A 26,195-nucleotide genomic window follows, 5' to 3' on the forward strand; every position below is an offset into this window, starting at 1 on the left:
ACTACCCCATGGACATTGCAGAATACGAGCTCCCTCAATAGTTGTAAACTTAAGTAAGCTTTTGTTTCAATGAACTCGGTGTGGATTCGTTGTGGCCTGATAAAACTGGCGACAAGGATTAAAACTGGATAGCTATCAACGCTGCTGAGCCACATCCCAATCTCAGATACAGGTTGGAGATTTTATTTCATCATGCCTCATTTCGGAAGTTTGGATGCGTCTGATGCCAGAAGGAGGATTGTAATGAGTTCTCAGTGAATGAGTTCCTTTTCTGGGCCTACAATATTGAAGAGAACGACCGCCAGGTAGTGATATTGCTCAAGTGCCTGTGGCGCACACGCGTTCAGAGTGATACAGAGCCCAACATACTCAGCAGCAGACTTTGATGTGCTTGTATCCTTAGTGAGGCTGCGCTTTTAATCCTTGGGCCTCCCGCTTATTGTGGAAAAAGGCCACAGCCCCAGTCTTTTAGCCTGTAAGGTTCACTGATTGGGCAGCACTGGTGGCATCAGTAATGATGGCGGACAAAATGGTCCATTTATGCGGGAATTACAATTTGACAGTAAACACGGCTTCACGGTTGGACCCCTACCCCATGCCCTGCAGAGAGGATCTCTACACAAAGCTTGCAGAAGGGCTTTCGTTCATGAAGCTCAATATGAGCCACACATTTAGATCCTGCTTCCCACAAGTATCCGGCTTAACGTCAATACGCACAGGGACCTATACGATTATATGCGGCTGCCTTTCGGAGCGTCCTCCGCCTGTGCAATGTTCCTGCGAGGGGTGCTGTGTGTGGCACTATATTTAGATGATGTGCTGTTAACAGGAGCTTTAGAGCATGAACATTTGGACAACGTGTTGAAAAAGGTTTTCTGAGGCCGGTGTCCACTTACGATGGGCGAAGTCCGTTTCGCAGGCGAAGGAGGTGGTCTACCTCGACCATCAGGTGGACTGTAAAGGTTTGTACCCCGTGGAGAAGGTGCGTGCCATTCAACAGGCCCCACCTCGATAGACGCCACAGAACTCGCTCTTTCCTTGGACTGATTGACTATTATGCCAAGTTTATCTCGAATCTTGTGACCAAATTGTCCCCTTTGCACCTCCTTCTGAAGAAGAATCAGTTGGCAGCCTGGGACCAGCAGCAGGAAGCTGCTTTTCGGCAGGTGAAGCAGTTGTCGTCTCGGATGGCACGGTGGCACAGTGGTTAACACTGCTGCCTCACGCCACCAAGGACCCGGGTTCGATCCCAACCCTGGGTCACTGCCTGTGTGAAATTTGCACATCCTCCCCTTTTCTACGCGAGTCTCATCCTCACAACCCAAAGATGTGCAGGTTAGGTGGATTGACCATGATAAATTTCCCTTAAAGTGTCCAAAAAATGTTATGTTGGGTTACAGGGATAGGGTGGAGGCGTGCACTTAAGAAGGGTGCTTTTTAAGGGCCGGAGCAGAGTCGATGGGCTGAAAGGCCTCCTTCTGCAATGTAAAATCTATGACTCTGAAATGCTGATGGCCAGAGACTTTGCTGTTCAGGTTCAGAAGAAGCAGGCAGAGCAGAAAACGTCCAGAGATTAACCCGTCCCAAACAAGTTTTCAGAACTGAGTAACAGTGAAGGTGATGTGCAAGTGTGCAGACTGGCATTCATTGGGCTGGTTTAGCACACTGGGCTGAATAGCTGGCTTTTAAAGCAGACCAAGGCAGGACAGCAGCACGGTTCAATTCCTGTACCAGCCTCCCCGAACAGGTGCCGGAATGTGGCGACTAGGGGCTTTTACAGTAACTTCATTTGAAGCCTACTTGTGACAATAAGCGATTTTCATTTCATTTTTCATTAACCTTGTATGATTTGTCCAGACAGAGGTACAAAGGTTCTCCACAACTAGGAACAGCAAGAGCGTTGCCCCTTTAGACGACGACCATCCAGGCACGTTGTACAAGGTGATTCGGTGTTTATTCAAAACGTTGCTGTTGGTGCCCAGTGGGTCTCCGGAGTTATCCTCCACCAGACAGGATCGGTTTCTTACCAGGTGCAAGCCCAATGTCGGATAATACAAAAGAACCTGGAGCATATTCGGTCCAGGCGACACCTTCTTCGGAGAATACTATGTCCTTGAAAACTTCTCAATCTGCATCTGCTGCCTGAAGAAGCCACAGTGAAGCCCCAAGGGGGTGAGGAGGCCAATATGACTGAGGTAGTTGACTTGGACTTGAAAATGGAAATGCAGGAGGTCGCCGATGGGAAGTATTTGGAACCACAGCCGCAGGCATTGCAGCCACCATGATGTTTGCGTCGGAAGCGGCGATCATCTTCGAGATACACATTGCCCGATCCTGCACCTCAGGTGCATGATGTCCAGCCAATCACCAGCAGCTTTCCGGAGGTGAATGTTCCCACTGTGGGCACCCCAGAGAAACTAGAAATTGAGGAGAATAGGAAGTGTGTAGCCCTCTGGCAGGTTCAGAAGAAGCAGGCAGAGCAGGAATCTTCCAGAAATTAACCCGTCCCAATCAAGTTTTCAGAACTGAGTAACAGTGAAGGTGATGTGCCAGTGTGCAGACTGGCATTCATTGTCAGAGAGGTTTCACATCAGAATGGGAAGACACAAAATCTCTTCTATTAGTGTTCTGACTTACACATCTCGTGTAATTTTTCTCACTCATCTAAGCTGCAGACTTTAATAATCGGACACAGAAACAACAGCATTTTGCATTTTTCTGACAAGTTTCAAGTGCAGCAAGACACTTGAAAGCTCCTTGCAATGAGAACATAATGTGTACTGGGCAGGGCAAAGTGGAAGTTGGTTGAATAGGGTTTAAAATAGAGGTAGGTCACAAGAAATTGTTACAGGTGCCAGAATGTGGCGACGAGGGCTTTTCACAGTAACTTCATTTGAAGCCTACTTGTGACAATAGCGATTTTCATTTTTTCATTCAGAAATAGAGGACTTACCCAGAAACTCCACTGGGCAACATTTCATGTTGGTTCACTCAGTGTCACAATATGAGCCTGTCTAGATTCATGACCTAGTATTGCACCATTAGAGTAGAGTAATCATTGTGCACAAACAATATTGGCCAAGGATACATAGTTCCATATCAGTCTTGCCCCAGCACGAACTGGGTGTGGGGGAGTAATTCCCAAGTTGTCTGATGCCAAAATAGGTTCCGTGGTAAAATAACGGTGGTCGCCGATTTGAGACCAAATCGCAATTCTCTGTCATCTCGCCAGCGGCGTCAATGTGGTCCAGAATACATGGACAGTAAAAATTGGCCCCAGCCAACCCAGCTGAGCGCGCACCAGCACACTTTTGTTGGGTGGAATGAGTGTATATGGGGATTGTAATGTGTAGCTTGTCAGCCTCCTGAGTGTCAATCGCAGACCGGGCAAATCCTGCACCATTTTTCATTGGAATCAATTTGTGTTCACTGCTGAATCGGTCCAGGTGCAGCGCCAGTTTTACTGTCGTGAAAGTCAACAAATTCTGTCCCAGAGTCAACACTTAGTCTTAGGAATGGAGAATCCCGCCATGGATGTTTCATCTCACTAGAGTTAAGGGGAGTTTCTATTTGCATATTAGAATGATTAAAGCTTACAATTTTACCTGTGACTGTACTTTACCAAAGAGACCCTCCAATGAACCTGGGGATCGTTCAGAGAACACCCCTCTGTTGTCTGATGGCGGGACAGCGTCGGGAGGAAGTGAAAATTATCCCAAGGAGGAAAGACCAAATCAAAACTCTGACAGAGCGGTAAGTGCACTCAACACAATTTATTGTACTTTAATTAATTGCATTTGAAATTTTATTATTTAATTCTGCTGCTGAATTACATCATTAGCTATGAGAACATAAGAACTAGGAGCAGGAGTAGGCCATCTGGCCCCTCGAGCCTGCTCCGCCATTCAATGAGATCATGGCTGATCTTCGTGGACTCAGCTCCACTCTCCGGCCCGTACACCATAACCCTTAATCCCTTTATTCTTTAGAAAGGTATCAATCTTTTTCTTAAAAACGTTTAAAGAAGGAGCCTCAACTGCTTCACTGGGCAAGGAATTCCAGAGATTCACAACCGTTTGGGTGAAGAGGTTCCTCCTAAACTCGGTCCTAAATCTACTTAGCCTCAAAATAAGGGGATGCCCCCTAGTTCTGCTTTCCCCGACCAGTGGAACCAACCTGCCTGCATCTATCCGATCTATTCCCTTCATAATTTTATATGTTTCAATAAGATCCCCCGCATCCTCCTAAACTCCAATGAGTACAGTCCCAGTCTACTCAACCTCTCGTCATAATCTAATCCCCTCAACTCTGGGATCAACCTAGTGAATCTCCTCTGCACTCCCTCCAGTGCCAATATGTCCTTTCTCTGGAGCTATTCAAAATAAATGTCAATTATCGGCTCCGCCAGGGGTAGATATCAGTAATTTCATAATATGGGCACTCAGACCATGAACGAGTTAAAGAATCTGTAGGAATTTGACGAGTGGTGATTTACGGTGTAATTCTCCCATGGGAAAAAAGTCCCACAGCGAGCCTGTTTAGCTGTGTTTCCCAGTGCTGAGAAACACATGGCTATTCAACACGACTCACGTATAAGGGGCCCGAGGCATAGCCCTGTTATTTACTGCGAGGTGCTCCGCTCTCCAGAATTCCCCAGTATAACGAGAGATTGGGACGACATTTTGAAATGGAGTCAAGATCTCCGAGGCCCCGCGAAGCCATCCCGACCTCCCCCCTCAGCCACACGAGACTGGATGTCTATCTCAAATATGTAGATTTGCCAAAACATGATCCCGGCCATTGTCGTCAGGATTCAAATCACAACATCTTGCGAGAAAGCGTTGGATCTTGCGAGGAGCTGAGAGCCAGGGATATCCCGGGAGTGGGATTTTATCTGCCACACTGCGCTGAGGCGAGCAGCTTTCCTGGCGCAGTGTGGCCATTGGATCGCGACCTTATTGTTAATTAATTAATTTCATTTAATAATCATTGTCACAAGAAGGCTGACATTAACGCTACACTGAAGTTACTGTGGAAAAAACCCCAGTCGCCACATTCCGGCCCCTATTCGGGTACACCGAGGGAGAATTCAGAATGTCCAAATTACCTAAAAGCATGTCTTTTCAGACCACTGTGCTGCTGTGCCACATACTTGAAGTGGAAGGAGATGGAAAATGTGAAATAGTTTATTTTAGTACGGAGAATGCAGAGAGGCAACATGAAACGCCATACAGGAGCAATGTTTAAAAACCAGGGGCAGGATTCTCAGTCCCACCAGCTCCGTTTTCAGGTGCTGTGCTCTCCCGCCGGCATTGGGATTCTCCATTCTTGCAGCCCAGCCAATGGGGTTTCCTATTGTGGCCACCCTATGCCTTCGGGAAAGCTGCAGGAATGGATGCGCTGCCGGAGAAGTGGACGATCCACCGATGCAGAATCCCTCAGCAGACTTTTCCCATTAAAGTCGGAGGAAAGTATTAAATTTATTTTCCAAGACGGTCATTATTGTTTGGAGTTCTCTTCCCCAGCGAGCATCAAGACCGAGTTAAGATTTTTGATTGACAAGGGTGACAGGGGTTATCAAGAGAAAATAGGGAAGTTAAGGCCATCATCAGATCAGATTATTGAATGGCAGAGCACGATCAAGGGGCAGAATGACCTCCTCCTGCACTTGTTGCTTATGTTGTTGCATCAGCAGTACTCCAGAATTTGCTGCCAAATTTACATGATAATGAGTAATAGGCAATCCCTCAGTTTGCACAGGAAGGATTGTAAAGGTGTCTGTCAGACAACCTCTCCCAAAGCTGGTGGTTCACTATTGGGAGATACGGACATGACACCTCCACCTGACAACAGCGTTCATCCTAAACGTCAACATCCGATTACCAAGGAAGAAGCAGATGTAAATGTTTTAAATCTCTTTCACAGACGTAGCTACTGCTGGCAACACCTACATTTTATTGCCCATCTATAATTGCTTTTGAGAAGGCGGTGGGGTAGGCATCCTCCTTAAACCACTTCTGTCCATGATTACGAGCTCCATGATTACGAGCTCCCTCAACAAAGGAGCTGGGAGACTTCGAACAATGTCTGGCTATGTATAAATAGAGTCATCCAGCAAGGAACTGATGAGTGAGGAACAAGAAGGGAGCGATATATAATAGCAGTTGTAAAATTAAGTAAGCTTTTGTTTCAATGAACTGTGTGGATTCTTCGTGGCCTCATAAAACTGGCGACAAGGATAAAAACTGGATAGCTATCGACGCTGCTTAGCCACATCCCAATCCCTCTCAGATACAGGTTGGAGATTTTATTTCATCATGCCTCTTTTCGGAAGTTTGGATGAGTCTGATGCCAGGAGGAGGATTGTAATGAGGTGAATGTGTTCCGTTTTCTGGGCCTACAATATTGCAGAGAACGACCGCCAGAGAGTGATATTGCTCAGTGCCTGTGGCCTGCACGCGTTCGGAGTGAGACGGAGCCTTACATACCCAGTGGCTCCGGACACCAAAACGTTTGATGAGCTTGTAGCCTTAGTAAGGCTGCCCTTTAATCTGACCCAGTCTGGTATAGTGCAGCGGTATTGTTTTCATATCGCAGAAAGGGGGCCCCAGGTGAGTCCCGTCACCGGGTGTTTGCCGACATTACAGAAAATTGCGGAATTCTGTGAATACGGCACTGCCCTGTCAGAGATGTTGTGCGATCGCTTGGTTTGAGGCATTTACAATGCAGCCACTCAGAAGAAACTGTTGGTCGAACCTTCCCTGATCCAGCAGCAACCATTCAGATTGTGCAGTCCTGGGAAAGCGCAGAGCGAGGGGCAAAGGCCCGACCCCATGGCCAAAAGGTACAGCCACCCTGGCGGGAGACATCACCGGAGTCCATAGAAGGGAAGTCTGGTCGATATGGGGCTTATGGGCACCTGCCCTGGCATGAGCGCAGGCCACACGCGAGATCCAGATGCTCCGGTGACATCAGCTAAGGGCCCATCCTTCCATCTGGATGAACTAGAAGGGATTGCAAACTTGGAGAACCATTGGATATCACAGTTACTGGTATGATCCCGGTAGTTCATGGGCACCAGCCACTGTGCATCTAGCTTATTGCAGAAAAAGGTCAAGCCCCGCCCTGTTCGGCCGTGATCATCTGGCCTGTACAGTTCGCCGATTGGGCAGCACCTGTGGAACTGGTAGTGAAGCTGGACCAAACGGTCCGTTTATGGAGGGATTACAAATTGACAGTAAACACGGCTTCACGGTTGGACCACTACCCCATGCCCTGCTGTGCGGATCGCTACATGAAGCTTGTGGATGGGCTTTCACTCACAAAGCCGAATTTGAGCCACATATTTGCAGCTGGAGTTGGATCCGGCTTCCCATCAATTACACACCGGGGCCTATACGATTATATGCGGCTGCCTTTCGGAGTGTCCTCCGCCTGTGTAATGTTCCTGCAAAGGGTGCTGTGTGTGGCAGTATGTTTAGATGTGCTGTTTACAGGAGCTTTAGAGCATGAACACTTGGACAACCTGTGGAAAGAGGTTTTCGGAGGCTGGTGCCTGCTTACGATGGGCTAAGTCAAGTTTTCCGTGCGAAGGAGGTGGTAGATCCGATCCTATCAAACGTTTGCCCAGTGGTGCTATATAGAGGGCAGCATCAACAGCTTCCAGATGAGTTATGGCCATTTTCATCCAAGTGGTCCAAGTTCAGTATTGAGACTATTATCTTGCTGTGGGTACGTGTCGTCGTCCCGGACAAAGGTCAGGGGTTGATCATGAAAGACCTCCACAATGGACATCAGGTGTCCCCAAGATGAAAATGCTGGCACATATTTACGTATGGTGGTCTGGCCTCGACACGGGCAGTGACAAAATGGCCCAATGATTTTCAGTTTGTCAAAACCATCATAAGCTCCCACCGGCCGTGCCCCTACATTGGCCAGGACGGCTGAGTGCATGGTTGCACTGATCAGGGATCCATGTTCCTCTTATTGACTGACGCCCATTCAATGTGGCTAGAGGTGCACAAGATTGCGGCGACCACATCCCGGGAAACATTGAGACGTTCCAGATATTGTTTTGCATGCACGACATACTTGAAGTGCTTTTCACAGATAATGGTACTCCTTTCATGAGTGGTGAAGAGTTCTCCAGCTTGCTAAAAGCAAATGGCGTGTGGCATATTCGTACCGCCCTACACCACTGGGTTTCTAATGGTTTAGCGGAGCGAGCGGTGCAAGCATTTAAATGGAACCTCAAGAAACAACTCTTCTGGATCAATGGACACGAGGCTGTCTTGGTTTATGTTTTGCCAGAGGGCCATTCCGCACAGTGACTGGAGCAGCCTCTGCTGAAATGCTGATGGCCAGAGACTTCATACACGAAGTGTATGGTTTTTCCAGACAGAGGTGCAAAAGTGCACCACAACCAGGAACAGCAAGAGCGTTGCCCCTTTAGACGACGACCATCCAGGCACGTTGTACCAGGTGACTCGGTGTTTGTTCAAAAACCTTGCTGTTGGCGCCCAATGGGTCTCCAGAGTTATCCTCCACCAGACAGGACCAGTTTCTTACCAGGTGCAAGCCCAATGTCAGGTCATGCAAAAGATCCTGGAGCATATTCGGTCAAGCGACTACTCCTTCGGGGAAGTCCACATCCCTAAAAGATTCTTCTCAATCTGCACCTGCTGCCTGAACAGGCTACAACGGAGCCCCAAGGGGGTTGAGACACTAATATGACTGAGGTCGCCAACTTGGACTCGAAGATGAAAATGCAGGAGGTCTCTGATGGGAAGTATTTGGAACTCAGGCATTGCAGCCACCATGATGTTTGCATCGTAAGCACTGATCACCTTCTCGATACACGTCTCCCGATCCTGCACCTCAGGTGCACGACGTCCAGCGAAACACCAACGTCCTCCTTCACCAGGGTCTCCGGAGGATTCTTCAGACTTGGGGACGGAGGACGGGGGTGGGGGGGGGGGGGGGGGGGGGGGGAAGGCATATTATAGCCTGCATGGGTCATATGGGGTGGAACAATTAACTATGCTGTGGACTTGTCTGGCTGTGTGTAAATAGAGTCAGACAGTAAGGCACGGACTAGTGAAGTCCCAGACGGTAGCTCCTGGGGCTGTATTTAACAGTAGTTGGAAAAATAATAGTAGTTGTAAAATAAAGTTCGGTGTGGATTCTTCATGGCCTTTTATGTGTTAAAATGTACTTAATTTCTAATAAGGTGTAACAGTATAATCAATCCTTTACTTCATTCAGGGAGTTATACTATACATTGAAATTCAAGAATATGTTATCCCTCTGGTATGTCCAAGCTGGGAGTCCAACATCTGACAACAGATACTCAACCATGGGTTTGATTTAATGGGGTTCTGCAGTACCCTCTCCCTGACCACAGTCAGTAAGAAGCCACTGTAGTATAATTACTGCCTCACAGCCGTTTTATGGCCAATGACCAGGTTGGAACCTCTACACCTCAGGAACAGACAGTCCTGCTTCAGTAAGCTTCCACTCCGAGGCCTGCAGCCCTCCAGTTCGTAGGTCCTGAAGGAAGCGTGCAGCACCACATTGGAACTTGGGAATTTGGTGAGTTTTGGGGCTTCGTGCCCCGGCTAAGCACCAGAGTTGGGGGAATATTGTCCAGGGATTGATTGGCCATCGGGGAAGGGGAATCATAACATGTGGTGGTGTCCATCCATGAGCTCAGAGTCCCTTTCGGAGTGAGACAAAACACGTGCCTGGTAGAAGATCATGGAGGAAAACCTTCTTGGCTGGGCACTTGTCGAGGGTCACTTCACAACGCTCGTTCAGTCAGCCAGAGCGGGAATGAGATGAGACCCTGAATAGGTGTCAAATGTGAAATTAGGGCCTCAATTTATCAATGGTTGGCTGGCTTCCCGACACTACTCATTCCACTGATACAAAGATGGTAGGGTCAGTGTTGGGGCAGTAGGTGGCAGACAGCCCACAATCTGATTTAACTTGCACCACGCCCCTCTTCAAACTTATGAACATTCAAAATCGGAGCCGAAGTAGACCATTTGGCCGCTCGAGCCAGCTCAGCCATTCAATAAGAACATGGCTGATCTGTTTTTATTTGCAGTTGCACATTCCCATCTACCCCTTATAACCTTTAATTCCTTTGCCGAACAAGAATCCATCTACCTCCACCTTAAATATAACAGTGACCCATGGTTCTGGACTCACTCAAGAGGAAACATCTTTTCCACATCCACCTTGTCAAGACTTATGGGCAGGATTCTCCATCCCGCCAGCCCCGGTTTCCGACACGGTGTGCCCAGCCGGCAGCGGGATTCTCTTCCCGCAGCCAGCCAATGGGGTTTCCCATTGTGGCCACCTCCACACCATCGCGAAACCCGCAGGCGCGGGAGCGCTGACGGAGAAGCAGAGGATCCCACCAACGGAGTATCCTGCTTCATATGTTTCAATCAAGTCACCCCTTAATAATAATAATAATAATAATCACGAGTGGCTTCAATGAAGTTACTGTGAAAAACCCCAGCATCTGTTTGGAGAGGCTGGTACGGGACTTGAACCCATGCTGCTGGCCTGGTTCTGCATTGCAAGCCAGCGGTTTAGCCCATTGTGCTAAACCAGTATTTGAGATTTGATTTGCGATTTGCGCTTGCTGGAAATGGTGATGCAAGCGTGAAATATCCCGAGAGTCAGGAAATGGGAATCTCGCCAGTGAGATTTCAATTCATGATTTTTCATTGGGTCAGGTAATACAGGTTGTCTGTAATTCCTGATACAAGTGAGAATTTCAGGATCCGTCACCGGTGCCTCCAGTTGCTTGATATTGACCTCAATGAGGAACAGGAGTCACAACAGGTCAGAGTAGAAGCTGAGCATTCCCCGAGGAGAATGTTTCCACTGTGGCACCTCGACAAACAGTAAATCCAGGAGAATGGCGAGTGTATGGAGACCCAGTAGATTGGACGATAGTGCAGAAATTATTCCATCGTAAACAGGTTTTAAAAATTGAATAATAGCAAAGGTGATGTGCAAGTGTGCAGACTACAGCGTCCACAGCACTGAGACAAATGACTGCAAAGCTGTGATGAGGGGCGATGGGGGAACATCAATGTCTATATTGGAGCTTATAGACAGGAGACACAACCATACACCTGGACTCTCCATTTTGAAGACAAAGTTCTTCCGCAGGCCGAAAATCTATACTGGTCTCCACTGATGTTGGGAGCGTCGGCCAGGAGCTATTCTCATTCCCTGGCCATGTAAAGTTTTGGGGAACCTGCCGGATTCAGTTGGAGGCCCGCTCTCGGTCCGCCATTTTGAGCGGGTAGCCCGATCCAAACGGCCAGTGAGGAGCCCCTCCCCCAACAAAGCAGATCCTGACTCCCCTTTTGACATGGAGGGAAACCCCCAACCCCTCATCCACAAGGGTCATTCTCTCCTCCAGTGTTGACTTCCATCAGTGTGGGACATCCATTGAACCTTATGGGTTTTGATTTCCCCATCGTTACACAATTTAGTTGTTCCTCGTCGGAGGTAGGTGGGGCTAAACCAGTACTGGTCAGCGCGGGAGGAGAGAGAGCCGGGACAGCGAAAACAGCGCGGGAGGAGAGAGAGCCGGGACAGCGAAAACAGCGCGGGAGGAGAGAGAGCCGGGACAGCGAAAACAGCGCGGGAGGAGAGAGAGCCAGGAGCTTTAAAAAGCGCGGGAGGAGAGAGAGCCGGGAGATTTAAAAAGCGGGGGAGGAGAGAGAGCCGGGAGATTTTAAAAGCACGGGAGGAGAGAGAGCCGGGAGATTTAAAAAGTGCGGGAGGAGAGAGCCGGGAGATTTTAAAAGCGCGGGAGGAGAGAGAGCCGGGAGATTTAAAAAGCGCGGGAGGAGAGAGAGCCGGGAGATTTAAAAAGCGCGGGAGGAGAGACCCGGGAGATTTTAAAAGCGCGGGAGGAGAGAGAGCCGGGCGATTTAAAAAGGGCGGCAGGAGAGAGAGCCAGGAGATTTAAAAAGCGTGGGAGGAGAGAGAGCCGGGAGATTTAAAAAGCGCGGGAGGAGAGAGCCGGGAGATTTAAAAAGCGTGGGAGGAGAGAGCCGGGAGATTTAAAAAGCACAGGAGGAGAGAGAGCCGGGAGATTTAAAAAGTGCGGGAGGAGAGAGAGCCGGGACGGTGCAGGGAGAGGAGAATGCACAAAAGGTGTGGCAGGAGTGCCTTTAGACACGGAGTGCTGATTGGAACAGAGTGCATCTGAGTTTAGGTGAGTGACTGAGTTCGGGTGAGTGGCGAGAGAGGGCTGTGTTTTTGTTGGTGCTCGGGTTTATCCTCGAGGTTCTATAAAAACATTTTTAAAAATTATTTAAATTAATTAACTAGTTGAATATGGCTGGACAGGTGATGTGCTGTTGCTGTGTGATGATGGAACTGGTGGGTCCCATTGAGACCGTCAGTGACCACATCTGCAGCAAGTGTTGGCTGCTCGAGGAACTTCGGCTCAGAATTGATGAGCTGGAGACCGAGCTGCACACACTGCGGCACATCAGGGAGGGGGAACATTACCTGGACGCTTTGTTTCAGGAGGCAGTCACACCCGGTAGAATAAGTACTGCTAATTTGGACAGTGGTCAGGGACAGAGTGGTGTGACTGCAAGGGAGGCAGGTAGGGGGATCTGAGTTTAGGAGTTGAGGAGCCTCAGCCCTTGACCTTGTCCAACAGGTATGAGGTACTTGCTCCCTGTGTGGATGAGGAAGAGGGCTGTAGGGAGGATGCGTTGACTGACCACTGCACCGTGGTACAGGAAGCCATTCAAGAGGGGGGAGCAAAAAGACAAGTGGTAGTTGTAGGGGATTCTATAATTAGGGGGATTGATGGCATCCTTTGTAAGCCAGATCGAGAGTCCCGCATGGTATGTTGCCTGCCCGGTGCCAGGGTGAGGGACATCTCTGATCGGCTTGAAAGGATTTTGGAGAGAGAGGGGGAGGATCCAGTTGTTGTGGTCCACGTTGGGACTAACAACATAGGTAAGACTAGAAAAGAGGACTTGTTTGGGGATTATCAACACTAGGGACTAAATTAAAGAACAGGTCCTCCAGGGTTATAATCTCTGGATTACTACCCGAGCCACGTGCCAATTGGCATAGGGTTGAGAAAATTAGGGAAGTTAACACGTGGCTAAAGGAGTGGTGCGGGAAAGAGGGATTCCATTTCATGGGGCTTTGGCATCAGTACTGGGGCAGGAGGGACCTGTACCGTTGGGACGGTCTTCACCTGAACCATTCTGGGACCAGTGCTCTAGCGAATAGGATAAATAGGTTGGTCACAAGGACTTTAAACTAGCAAGTTGGGGGGGAAGGGAAGTGTAAAGCTATGGACAGTATAATGGTTAATGGAGATCAAGGCAGCAGGTTAAGTGACAGGTTATTATGTAGAGATATGGGTTCAAAGACAAGGAAAATTAGGAGAAAGGGTAAGAGGAAAAATAATTTGCAAAAAGTTACTGATCAAGGTGTTAGGATTCATAACAAAGACATAAAAAACAGCATAAGTGTATTTTACCTGAATGCTTGTAGTATACGAAATAAGGTAAATGAGTTGATGGCGCAAATCATTGTGAATGACTATGATTTAGTGGCCATTACTGAAACATGGTTAAAAGATGGTCACGACTGGGAGTTAAATATCCAAGGGTATCAGACTATAAGAAAGAATAGAATGGACGGTAAGGGCGGTGGTGTAGCTTTGTTGTTTAAGGATGGCATCCGGGCAATAGTAAGGGATGATATTGGTGCTATGGAGGACAAGGTTGAATCAATTTGGGTGGAAATCAGGAATAGTAAGGCGAAAAGGTCACTGATAGGAGTAGTCTATAGGCCACCAAATAGTAACAGGATGGTAGGGCAGGCAATAAGCAAAGAAATAACGGATGCATGTAGAAATGGTACAGCGGTTATCATGGGAGATTTTAATCTGCATATCGATTGGTTTAACCAGGTTGGTAAAGGCAGCCTTGAGGAGGAGTTTATAAAATGTGCCCGGGATAATTTCCTGGAACAGTATGTAATGGAACCTACAAGGGAACAAGCGGTCCTAGATCTGGTCCTGTGTAATGAGGCAGGATTGATTAATGATCTCATAGTTCGGGATCCTCTTGGAAGGAGCGACCACAATATGGTGGAATTTAAAATACAGTTGGAGGATGACAAGGTAAAATCAAACACGAGTGTTTTCTGCTTAAACAAAGGCGATTACAATGGGATGAGAGAAGAACTAGCGAAGATAGACTGGGAGCAAAGACTTCATGGTGAAGCAGTTGAGGAACAGTGGAGAACCTTCTGAGCGATCTTTCACAGTGTTCAGAAAAGGTTCATACCGACAAAATAGAAAGACGGTAGAAAGGGGAAGAATCGACCGTGGATATCTAAGGAGGTGAGGGAGAGTATCAAATTGAAGGAAAAAACATAAAAAGTGGCAAAAATTAGTGGGAGACTAGAGGACTGGGAAGTCTTTAGGGGACAACAGAAAGCTACTAACAAAGCTATAAAGAAGAGTAAGGTAGACTATGAAAGTAAACTGGCTCAGAACATAAAAGCAGATAGTAAAAGCTTCTTCAAATATATAAGACAAAAAAGAGTGGCTAAGGTAAATATTGGTCCTTTGGAAGATGAGAAGGGAGATTTAATAATAGGAGATGGGGAAATGGCTGAGGAGCTGAACAGGTTTTTTGGGTCAGTCTTCACAGTGGAGGACACAAATAACATGCCAGTGACTGATGGAAATAAAGATATGATAGGCGAGGACCTTGAGATGATTGTAATCACTAAGGAGGTAATATTGGGCAAGCTAATGGGGCTAAAGGTAGACAAGTCTCCTGGCCCTGATAGGATGCATCCCAGAGTGTTAAAAGAGATGGCTAGGGAAATTGTAAATGCACTAGTGATAATTTATCAAAATTCACTAGACTCTGGGGTGGTCCCAGAGGATTGGAAAGTAGCAAACGTGACACCACTGTTTAAAAAATGAGGTCGGCAGAAAGCGGGTAATTATAGGTCGGTAAGCTTAACTTCGGTTGTTGGGAAAATGCTGGAATCTATCATTAAGGATGAAATAGCGGGGCACCTGGAGGGAAATTGTCCCATTGGGCAGACGCAGCATGGGTTCACAAAGGGTAGGTCATGTCGGACTAATTTGGTAGAATTTTTTGAGGACGTTACCAGTGCAGTAGATAACGGGGAGCCAATGGATGTGGTATATCTGGATTTCCAGAAAGCTTTTGACAAGGTGCCACACAAAAGGTTGCTGCATAAACTAAAGATGCACGGCATTGAGGGTAAAGTGGTAGCATGGGTAGAGGATTGGTTAACTAAAAGAAAGCAGAGAGTGGGGATAAATGGGTGTTTTTCTGGTTGGCAACCTGTAACTAGTGGGGTCCCTCAAGGATCAGTGTTGGGCCCACAGTTGTTCACAATTCACAGAGACGATTTGGAGTTGGGGACCAAGTGCAATGTGTCAAAGTTTGCAGACGACACTAAGATGAGTGGTAAAGCAAAAAGTGCAGAGGATACCGGAAGTCTGCAGAAGAATTTGGATAGGTTAGGTGAATGGGCTAGGGTCGGGCAGATGGAATTCAATGTTGCCAAGTGTGATGCTATCCATTTTGGGAGGAATAACAGCAGGATGGATTATTATTTAAACGGTAAGATGTTAAAACATGCTGCTGTGCAGAGGGACCTGGGTGTGCTGGTGCACGAGTCGGAAAAAGTTGGTGTGCAGGTGCAACAGGTGATTAAGAAGGCTAATCGAGTTTTGTCTTTCATTGCTAGAGGGATGGAGTTCAAGACTAGGGAGGTTATGCTGCAATTGTATAGGGTGTTGGTGAGGCCGCATCTGGAGTATTGTGTTCAGTTTTGGTCTACTTACCTGAGAAAGGACATATCGGCACTGGAGGGAGTGCAGAGGAGATTCACTAGGTTGATCCCAGAGTTGAGGGGATTAGATTATGACAAGAGGTTGAGTAGACTGGGACTGTACTCATTGGAGTTTAGAAGGATGCGGGGGGACCTTATTGAAACATATAAAATTATGAAGGGAATAGATCGGATAGATGCGGGCAGGAGGATAGATGCGGGCAGGTTGTTTCCACTGGTCGGGGAAAGCAGAACTAGGGGGCATAGCCTCAAAATAAGGGGAAGTAGATTTAGGACTGAGTGTAGGAGGAACTTCTTCACCCAAAGGGTTGTGAATCTCTGGAATTCCTTGCCCAGTGAAGCAGTTGAGGCTCCTTCTTTAAACGTTTTGAAGAAAAAGATACCTTTCTAAAGAATAAAGGGATTCGGGGATATGGTGTACGGGCCGGAGAGTGGAGCTGAGTCCACAAACATCAGCCATGATCTCATTAAATGGCAGAGCAGGCTCGAGGGGCCAGATGGCCTACTCCTGTTCCTAGTTCTTATGTTCTCAGGTATGCATTCTCCTGTACCCCAGCCTCCATGACCTTCTCCAAGATGATAGTTTGGGGCTTCTATTTGTCCTTTCTGGCTCCAATCTCTGGCAACAACTACAATATTTTACCAGGCGAAAGGCTGCCGTCTGTCTGGACCTAATTTTCTCTTGCTTGGGGAGGGCTTCTGCGGGTGAGCCTGGTTAACTTAGTATCCGAGTCATTCCTGAGGGTGGCTGTGCAGTTGCCTATCCCCCAGCGGTAGTCCCCTAACTCAGTTTCACTAGTATGGGTGTCTACCTCCATCAGAGTACCCTGTAACTCATGCACTCCGCTTGCCACTTTTTCGAAGGACAAAGCCAGATGCAATGCTTGTTTGCAATCCAGATCGGCCTCTGCTAACAGACATTTCTAGATTGCTAAATTATTTATTCCACATACGGTCTCGGAGCATCTCATTTAGCCAAATTCACAGTCTCTGCTAATCGCCTTAATCTTGTTAAAAGTTTGAAACCGACTCCCCAGTGTCTCAGAATGCTGAGTAAAACCAGTACCTACGCAGGATCAGAGGTGGCTTAGGGTCATAGTACTCTTTACTAAGTCCGCCAATTCCTTGAAAGTTTGTGTGCCCGGTGCCTCCCGAAAAGTGAGACTGCACATAATGGCAAAGGCTGCTAGCCCACATGCAGTCAACAGAATGATCCATTGCTTTTCATCCAGAATTATATGGTTTGTTCTGAAGAAGTGCTTCATCCGCTCTACATATTGGTCCCAGTCTGCCACTGCAGGGTCAAAAGAGTCCAACTTTCCAAATAAAGGCATTTTGCCTGTCAGTGGCTGACCCGCAATATGCAGCAGCTGCTGACGGGCAGGTTTCTGCAGATCGTTCCATTTTCCTCGTCGCCACGGTAATAAGTCCACAGAGACAGAAGTCCCGTCACCAGAATTCCTTTTATTTCCAAGGCCAGCAGCTGACCAACCATGACCATTCCGTCTGCTGTCTACACCGGGAGTGCAGAAATCTGACACTCCCTGTTATATACACAGAAAGGGCCACTAATCAGGGAACTCGTATTCTAATTGGCCAATCTCAAAGACCTGGCCTAAGTCATTACAACCACCAACTCCACTGGGATTCATGTCATGCTTATTCACTCAATGCCTCAATGTGAGAATGGCTTAACTCATTGCCTAATATTGTACCTTTGGAGTAATCGTTGTGCAGAAGGAATATTGGCCAAGTATACACAGTTCACTGCCACTAGTGCCCCAGCACTGACTGGATTTTCATACCAGCATTAAGGGAATTTAAGTTTGCAAGATTTAAGTTGTTAAAGCTCATAATTTTACATTTGGCTGTACTTCCACAGAAAAGTTTCTCCAGTGAAACTGATGATCATTCACCGTTGATACAGAGAACCGCTCAACAGTTGCCTGATGGAAAGACAGTGGAAGGAAGTCAAAATGATAGCAGTGAGGAAGGACCAGAGGGGAACGATGACAGAGAGGTAAGTGCACTCAGCACAATTTATTGTACTTTTATGAATTGTATATTCATTTCACTAATTTGGGTCACTGTCCGTGTGGAGTTTGCACATTCTCCCCATGTCTGCATGGGTTTCACCCCCACAACCCAAAGATGTGCAGGTTAGGTGGATTGGCCACGCTCAAATTGCCCCTTAATTGGGAAAAAAAAAATTGGGTACTCTAAATTTTTTTTTTTTAAATCACTAATTTAATTAAGCTTCTGAATTGTATCATGAGCTTAAATTCCAGGATAAATGTTCATTTCCTGTCCCCTCTGGGGTGGAGATAAGTAATTTCATAATATCATCATCAAAATAAAAAGAGTTGCCAGGAATTTGTTGAGAGTGGAGATTTACTGTTGAAGTGGAAGGAGGTGTAAAGTGCAAACTGATTCATTTTGGTAGGAAGAATGCAGTCGACAACATAAAATGAAGGGTATTGTTATGACCCCAGTGGATGTCCCGGGATCATATGATTTTTCATAACTTTCCTGGATTATGAACGTCCCCTTTAAGGCAGGCAGGCCTTCCCCTTTAAGGGGTGGGCTTTTCCCTTTACAAGGAGAGCCCCAATTGTATAATAAAAATCCCGGCCTAGCTGCAGGTCGGGGAAGGAGATGCTGAGGGAAGTGGAGGATAATTGTATCAAAATGAACCTTGTTCTGTCATTTCTATTTTCGTCTATACGTTCTGCCTACCGTGGATTCAACGCTGGCCACGAGATTTCAGTGGAGCTGCCTTCAACACTGGTTGCTACGTACCCGGCCCACCTCATCTGGGCTTCAGCGGGCCCCTCTACTAACCACTGAAATGCTGCTCATACGAAAGCTGGAACTTTTTGATGCAGGTACAGACACTTGGGATGAACTATTGTTTTCGAAAGGCTGCGATTACTGACGGTCACTCGGACGCCCCAGATTACCTGTCATTCATCACCCTGGTGAGGGAGTATTTCGACCCGAAACCACTGCTCATTGTACGCCGTTTCCAGTTCCACATGACTGCTCAGGCCCAAGCCGAGGCGGTGAGTAACTTCCTGGCTCGCCTCCAAAAACTAGCTGAGACTTGTGAATTCAGAGGGACACTGAATGAGACACTCGGGGACCGTTTGATGTGTGGACTACGCGATGCTTCCATGCTAATTACTAATTGAGGTGCACTTGGACCTGCAAGTCGCGGTGGCAATAGCTATCTCCAAAGCGCCGAACAAGGGGTCCAGGAACTCCAGGGACTGACAGTGCTCAGTCTGAGATGCAATAACAAGCACCTACCACACTCGGCCCGGCCTGAGGAGGCTGGCTCCCCACAACGGGACACCTACCGGAGGAACATGGGCTGTCATAATAGAGGCTGGGGACGCTGCCGGACATTCTCCTCTGACCAGGAGGAACAGGAATATGACCACCAGCCAACGGGGTCCGCAACAGGCCGCAGACACTAGAGAGACAGGGGCCCCGCGAGGATCAACCGCCTGCTGATCCACTAGGCGCGACAACTCCCGACATGACAGGGCTTACTGCGTGGAAGATGCGGACGGCACCTACCAGCAGTTACACTGCATGGCTGCACCAAGAGAAGCGCCCATCTGGATCTCCCTGCTGATTAATGGACACCCAATCTGCATGGAACTCGACACTGGGGCAGCAGTTTTGCTAGTCAGTCGCTGTACATTTGACCGCATCCGTTCTGGCCTCCGATCATTGACCCTGTCAGACACGAACACGAGGCTGGCCAGTTAAAAGGAGGAACCACTTCAACAGTTCCGGTTGAGTATGGTCAACAGACTGCAAAGCTTTGTGCAAAGCTCAGCGGAGAGTGTACGTTTATGAAATTCGACATGAGTCACACTTACCTCCAGTTGGTCCTGGCGCCCGAGTCCAGGCGCTTTGTAACCGTGAACAAGCACAGGGGGCTATATGAATACACCCGCCTGCACTTTGGGGTTTCTCCTTCGTGTGTGATATTCCAGTGAGTAATGGAGAACATCCTGCGAGGCCTGTCCCGCTTGGCAGGCTATCTTGACAACATTCTGATCACGGGCCCGTCCGACCAGGAGCACCTACAAAAGCTTTCCGAGGTGCTGGAGCGTTTTGAGGATGCAGGCGCCAGCCTCCGGTAGGATAAATATGGAGTCAATGCCACCGAAGTAACGTACCTCGGCTACAGCGTAGATCGCCATGGCTTGCAACCGGTGGAAGAGAAGGTGCAGGCAATTCGGTAGGCTCCTGTACTAGGTGGCCCAATGGAACGCCGTTCGTTCCTGGGAATGGTAAACTACTATGACAATTTCCTCCCAAACCTGGCCACCACTTTAGCCTCCCTCCACCGTCTGTTGAGGAAAGGACAACACGGAGTGGGACCGAGAGCAGCAAGTGACTTGCATCGAGATGAAACAACAACTCTCCTCATCAAGACAGCTCGCCCACTTCGACTCATCCCAGCCAATCCTATTGACCTGCGACGCTTCTCCATACGGCATTGGGGTTCTGCTGGCCCAGTAAATGGACAACAGATCTGAACACCCCATTGCCTTTGCCTCAAGAACGTTGGCCAACGCAGAGAAGGGGTATGCCCAGATCGAGAAGGAGGGTTTTGTGTCGTATTCGGGGTCAAGAAATTCCATCAATATGTCTACGAGCATCACTTCACCATTCTCACAGAACACAAGCCCCTCCTCGGGCTCTTCAAGGAGGATTGGCATGCTCCTTTGAGAGACCCGCTTGGTGGTCCCCGAACGTGGATGCGGCCCGCTCCTGATGGTCCCCCACAATGGTCACCCTGGTCCAAGACATACATGTTAGCTTGAAGCTACGTTTGGTGGCCCGGCATTTACCCAGACATCGAGTGGCTGGCCCAGCACTGTGTCCTGTGTCAGGCACACCAGAAGTTGCCTCATTCAGTCCCCGCTCCACCTGTGGGAATGGCCAGGATGTCCATTGTATCGCCTCCATATAGACTTTGCGGGCCCTTTCCTCGTCGATGTCCACTCAGTAGTTAGAGGTCCTTAAGAGACAGGCAACGATGGCCTAGACCACCATAGAGAAACTTCAGCACGCACAGAATACCCGAGGTGCTGGTATTAAACAATGGTACGGCGTATGAATGCAGAATTTGCGGCATTCATTGTCATGATATTCAAGTGAACATCACAGCACATACACACATACATAATGACAGACAGAGCAACGGACCAATTAGCACACATAACACGACAGCCAATCACAGACAAGAGCATACACAGTACAAAACAAGAAACACAACACTTCCTGGGCAGTCCATCAGGAGACGGCACAGGGCAAGGACCTCCAAGCCAGACACTCAGCCAGTCACCATGTGCTGAGTACCAGAGTTTGTTATATAAATAGTTTAAAGGAATAAAACTGCGTTGTACCAATTGTAACCGTGTTGGTTCGTCTGTATCTCAGAGCACCCAACACTTCATGGTACCAGGTGTGAATCAAAACCTACCCACAAATCTGCCATCCTGCGCCATGGACACCGTCAACACACCGCAGCCATTGCAAGTTGCTGGGAACCTTGGCATAAATTGGACGCTGTTCAAGCAGCGCTTCGAACTCTTTATGGAAGCCAACGAAAAACAGGGCGCCTCGGACAAAAGGAAGATCGCCATCCTCCCCACCACCGCAGGTCAGCACGTCATCCATGTATACAACTCCCTGGTGTTCGCGGAAGGCGAGGACAAATCTAAATATGACACGGTCCTCCTCAAGCTCGACCAACACTTCAACTTGAGGTCAACGAGAGCTTTGAGAGGTATGGCTTCCAGCAGCGCCTGCAAGGAAAGGATGAGCTCTTTCAGTCCTTCCTGACGCATCTCCGCATACCCGCGCAGTCCTGCGGTTACGACACCACCTCAGAGTCCATGATCCGGGACCAGATCATTTTTGGTGTTGCCTCCGGCAGCCTACGCCAGCAGCTTCTAAAAATAAAAGGCCTGACCTTAGCATCTGCAGTTGAAGCCTGTGTCCTACACGAGAACGCGACTAGCCGCTATACACAATTTCAGGCGACCGGATCGGTGCGGAGGGGGTCCTATGTGACCAGATCGGCGAGCCAGGTGCCCCGTGAGGCCGAACGGGTCCAGGCGATCGAGTTTCTCCCGGCCCGCGGCCCGGACGAGGGGGCCGTTTCGCGCACTTTTCGAGGCCTCCCGCGCTCGTGCGCGCCAAAACCTACGGCAACACTGAGGGATGATGCGCAGGCGCGCTTGATGCAAGACCGAACTGCGCATGCGCAGTGGCGTAACGAACGTCATGACATCATGACGTGCGGCAACTGTGGAGCTGCACATTTAAAAGGGCAATGTCCCGCAGAAACCTGACAATGCCTACGCTGTGGCAAGGTGGGCCACTACGCTGCTTACTGTCGAGCGGCTCAACCTGTTAATCTTCCGCATCTCTGACAACCTCGCAGGAACGTGCGGACCATTCAGCCTCCACATTACGACATCCAAACCGATGACACAGATGACCAAGACGCCTTCCGGGTCCGGTCATTGATGGGAACCGGGTCAACACAATCAATCCGTGTGATGAATGGTGTGCCACCCTTACGGTCAACCCAAATTCGTCATCCATCTACTAGACTGGACTTATGAGACTGTTTACACGTTGAACTCATGCAACCACTGTTTTAACATGTCTAAGTTCTTCTCGTTACAGGCATTTGTTTTATCGTTCCACATTTCCACGTTTTTTTTTGTTATGGTACAACCTCGTTCGTATGTCACACCCGACATCGCCCCGTGTATATAGTTAAGCCCCATGTACATGCTGTAAATATTACACACACACACATTTAGCTGCACTCAGTACACATTTCTATTTATAACCACATAGGCACATAATCTTGTAAAAACGGGGGGATGTCATGATATTCAAGTGAACATCACAGCACATACACACATACATAATGATAGACAAAGCAATGGACCAATTAGCACACATAACACGACAGCCAATCACAGACAAGAGCATACACAGTACAAAACAAGAAACACAACACTTCCTGGGCAGTCCCTCAGGAGACGGCACAGGGCAAGGACCTCAAAGCCAGACACTCACACTGTCACCACGTGCTGAGGACCAAGTTTGTTATATAAATAGTTTAAAGGAATAAAACTGCGTTGTCCCAATCGCAACCGTGTTGGTTCGTCTGTATCTCCGAGCACCCAACACTTCATTCATGTCTGCCAATGGGCTCCATCAGGTGAGGACCGCCCCATACCATCCGAAATATGAACTTCCCCTTTAAGGCAGGCAGACCTTCCCCTTTAAGTGGGTGGGGTTTCCCATTTACAAGGAGAGCCCCAATTGTAAAAAAAAAAACCCCGGCATACAGAGATCCTTAAGAGAGTGGAGGAGTATTGTAAGTCTCCCAAAATAAACCTTGTTCTGTAATTTCTCCTTTTGTCAATGCGTTCTGCCTGCTCTGGATTCAACAGGTCCAATTCTGAAGAGCAGAGATCTGGGTTTATATCTGCTCAAATCAGTGAACGTGGCAGGACAGATGACAGTTCAATCAATATCGAACCAACATCTTCGGTTTTATAAATAAGGGCATCGAGTATAAAAGCAAGGAGCCATGTTAAACTTGTATAAAACACTGGAGCATTATTTTTATTCTTTCATTGATGAAGGCATTGCAGGCCAGCATTTATTGCCCATCCCTATTTGTTCTTGAGAAGGTGGTGTTGTCACTTTCTCGAACCGTTTCAGTCCATGTGGTATAGCTATACCTTCAGTGCTGTCATGGAGGGAGTTCCAGGACTTTGACCCAATGCCAAAGATGTTGAGGTGTTTCCCCTCATGGGTGAGCCTATAAATTGTGAGTAATGTTTGTCAGTCAGAGTTCTCCCATTTAAGTCAGAGGTGAGGATGATTTTTTCTCTCTCACGTGGTCAGTAGTGTTTCGAACTCACTTCCGCAGCGAGCAGTGGAGTCTGTGTGATTGGATATTCAGACTGAGCGAGACAGATTTTTGACAAGGATGAAGGGTTATCGTGGGCAAACAGGGAAACTAAGGCTACCATTCGGTCAGTGATGATTTTATTGAATGGCAAAGCAAGTTCAAGGCGCCAAATAGCTTAATCCAGCTCATACATCTTATGGTCTTATTCACATTCCTGCATCAGTAGCACACCAGAATTGACTGCACATCTTGTATGATAATGATAGATAGGCAATCTTGCAGATTGCATGGTAAAGATTGTTAAGATGAATACTTGTAGCTGTGACTGTGCTTTTTCAACAGAACACCTCTTCTGAAGCGCAACGTCCACTATTGAGCGATATGGACGACTGAAATGCCGCTGACAACAGCGTTCATCCTAAAAGTCAAGTCAGTATCAGATTGCAGAGGAAGGAACAGATGTAAACTTTTTAAAAATCTTTCACATATATAATCTAGGTATTTTTAGTGCCCTTTTATAAGTGTCTTTGAGAAGGTGGTGGGTAAGTGGCCTACTTATACCACCACCATTCATGTTTGTAGAAACTCTGATCAAACATAAACACGTGAAAGATTATTTTACTTCAAATAATTGTACCTGCTTAATCAATCATTTACTTGATTTAATAAATTGTGCTACAATGTTAAAATTCAAGAATAAATTATCCCCTTCCGTCACCTCCAAACTGAATGCATACATTTTCAGAAGGCAGTCAGACCACGGGTTTGTTAAAAGGGTTCTGCAGTACCCAATCCCAGACCAGAGTCAGTAATGGGTACACCCAGTAGAATAATGGCTGCCTTGCAGCCTTAGGGCGGCACGGTAGCACAGTGGTTAGCACTGTTACTTCACAGCTCCAGGGGCCTGGGTTCGATTCCCGGCTTGGGTCACTGTCTGTGCGGAGTCTGCACGTTCTCCCCGTGTCTGTGTGGGTTTCCTCCGGGTGCTCTGGTTTCCTCCCACAAGTCTCAAAAGACGTGCTGTTAGGTGAATTGGACATTCTGAATTCTCTCTCTGTGCAGCCGAACAGGAGCTGGAATGTGGCGACTAGGGGATTTTTATAGTAACTTCATTGCAGTGTTAATGTAAGCCTACTTGTGACAATAAAGATTATTATTTGTTGGCCAAGGCGGAATTTCTATCCGGCAGAAACAGGCATTCGTCACCCAATTAGAGGCCTTAAGTTCTCCAGCACTTTGTGCCAGGAGATGGAATGCAGCCCTGGATTGGAAATGTTGACTCTTGGAACAAAGCAAGCAGGTCAATGTGGTCCGGGATTTGAGGCCACCGGGGACTGGGAAGCTGCAGCTTTTCCGGGGGGTGGAGGGGGGGTGGTGGTGGTGGAGGATATGTTAGAAATGCTGGAATTGTAATTTGGGACACAATGCTTATGACTTTTGTAATTATAAGATATTATGAACACTTGATTATTAATAGAGACATTTAAAAGTGCTGTGATATTTAGATTAATATTTGTTTCTCAGGCCACAGAATAAACAAATAACATGTTAACCCTGACGAGGAGAACTGAATAGGCCCTTGTCTAAGGGACCTCAACTCCAAATGACAGACAGCTAAGTTGACCAATTATTGGTTGAGACCCAAACTGACCTCAAGATAAGAGATACAGTTTGAGAAGAAGCATTGTCTTAAAACTGAGGCAACATGTGTAATAATTAGCTAAAAACCAATGGGGTCATTCTTATTTCATTATTGACAAGTTATAGACCAATTGGTTAATTTCCCAACAATTGGCTCGGTGGGCTTTCAATATTTTAAAATATTGAGAGAGAGAGTGAGACAGAGAAGAAAAGAAGTGGGAAGAGAGCAAAATTTTGAGAGATGTTTTCGATGTAGTCACTTCACGACTTGGTCTGAGACGCGTAGTCAGAAGTCAATTGCTCAATTGTTAAACTTAAGCTTTCTTCCCTTACTGTTAATTGATACTTTGATTTTGATTTTTTTTGACTTGTCACCTTTTAATTGTTAATAAACTTACTGAATACCTGATTTAAAGTTGTCTTTCTTGCAATATGGCTAAGTCTCTAAAACCTTATGTGATTTACAATTGGAAGGGTTATTGCAAACAAGTGAGCCCCATATACCTTAGTTTGGATTTAAAAAACTTATAATTGGCGACCAATGCAGGACGTGACTATGACTGAGTATTTTAGTGAGACTTAATAGCACTGAATACTGCATGTTTGGAAACATCTAACCAACAATAACAGACGTTGAAATGAAGCGCAGCCTTTCTGGTTCATTTCAGTA

General features: G+C 47.4%; 1 protein-coding gene across 1 annotated transcript in view; it reads left to right on the forward strand.

Annotated features, from left to right (window-relative positions):
* The window catches only part of LOC140389405 (uncharacterized), a 110,976-nt gene extending 85,042 nt beyond the window's left edge, over positions 1 to 25,934 (forward strand). Inside the window, exons 3-5 of the mRNA XM_072473549.1 lie at positions 3,628 to 3,753; positions 17,798 to 17,935; positions 24,227 to 25,934. Coding sequence (XP_072329650.1) covers positions 3,628 to 3,753; positions 17,798 to 17,935; positions 24,227 to 24,277 — 315 coding nt within the window. The 3' untranslated portion in view covers positions 24,278 to 25,934. The remainder of the gene's footprint in view (positions 1 to 3,627; positions 3,754 to 17,797; positions 17,936 to 24,226) is intronic.
* Positions 25,935 to 26,195: the final 261 nt, after the last annotated feature.

Source organism: Scyliorhinus torazame, chromosome 14, assembly GCF_047496885.1.
Source record: "Scyliorhinus torazame isolate Kashiwa2021f chromosome 14, sScyTor2.1, whole genome shotgun sequence".
Classification (NCBI taxonomy): Eukaryota; Metazoa; Chordata; class Chondrichthyes; order Carcharhiniformes; family Scyliorhinidae; genus Scyliorhinus; species Scyliorhinus torazame.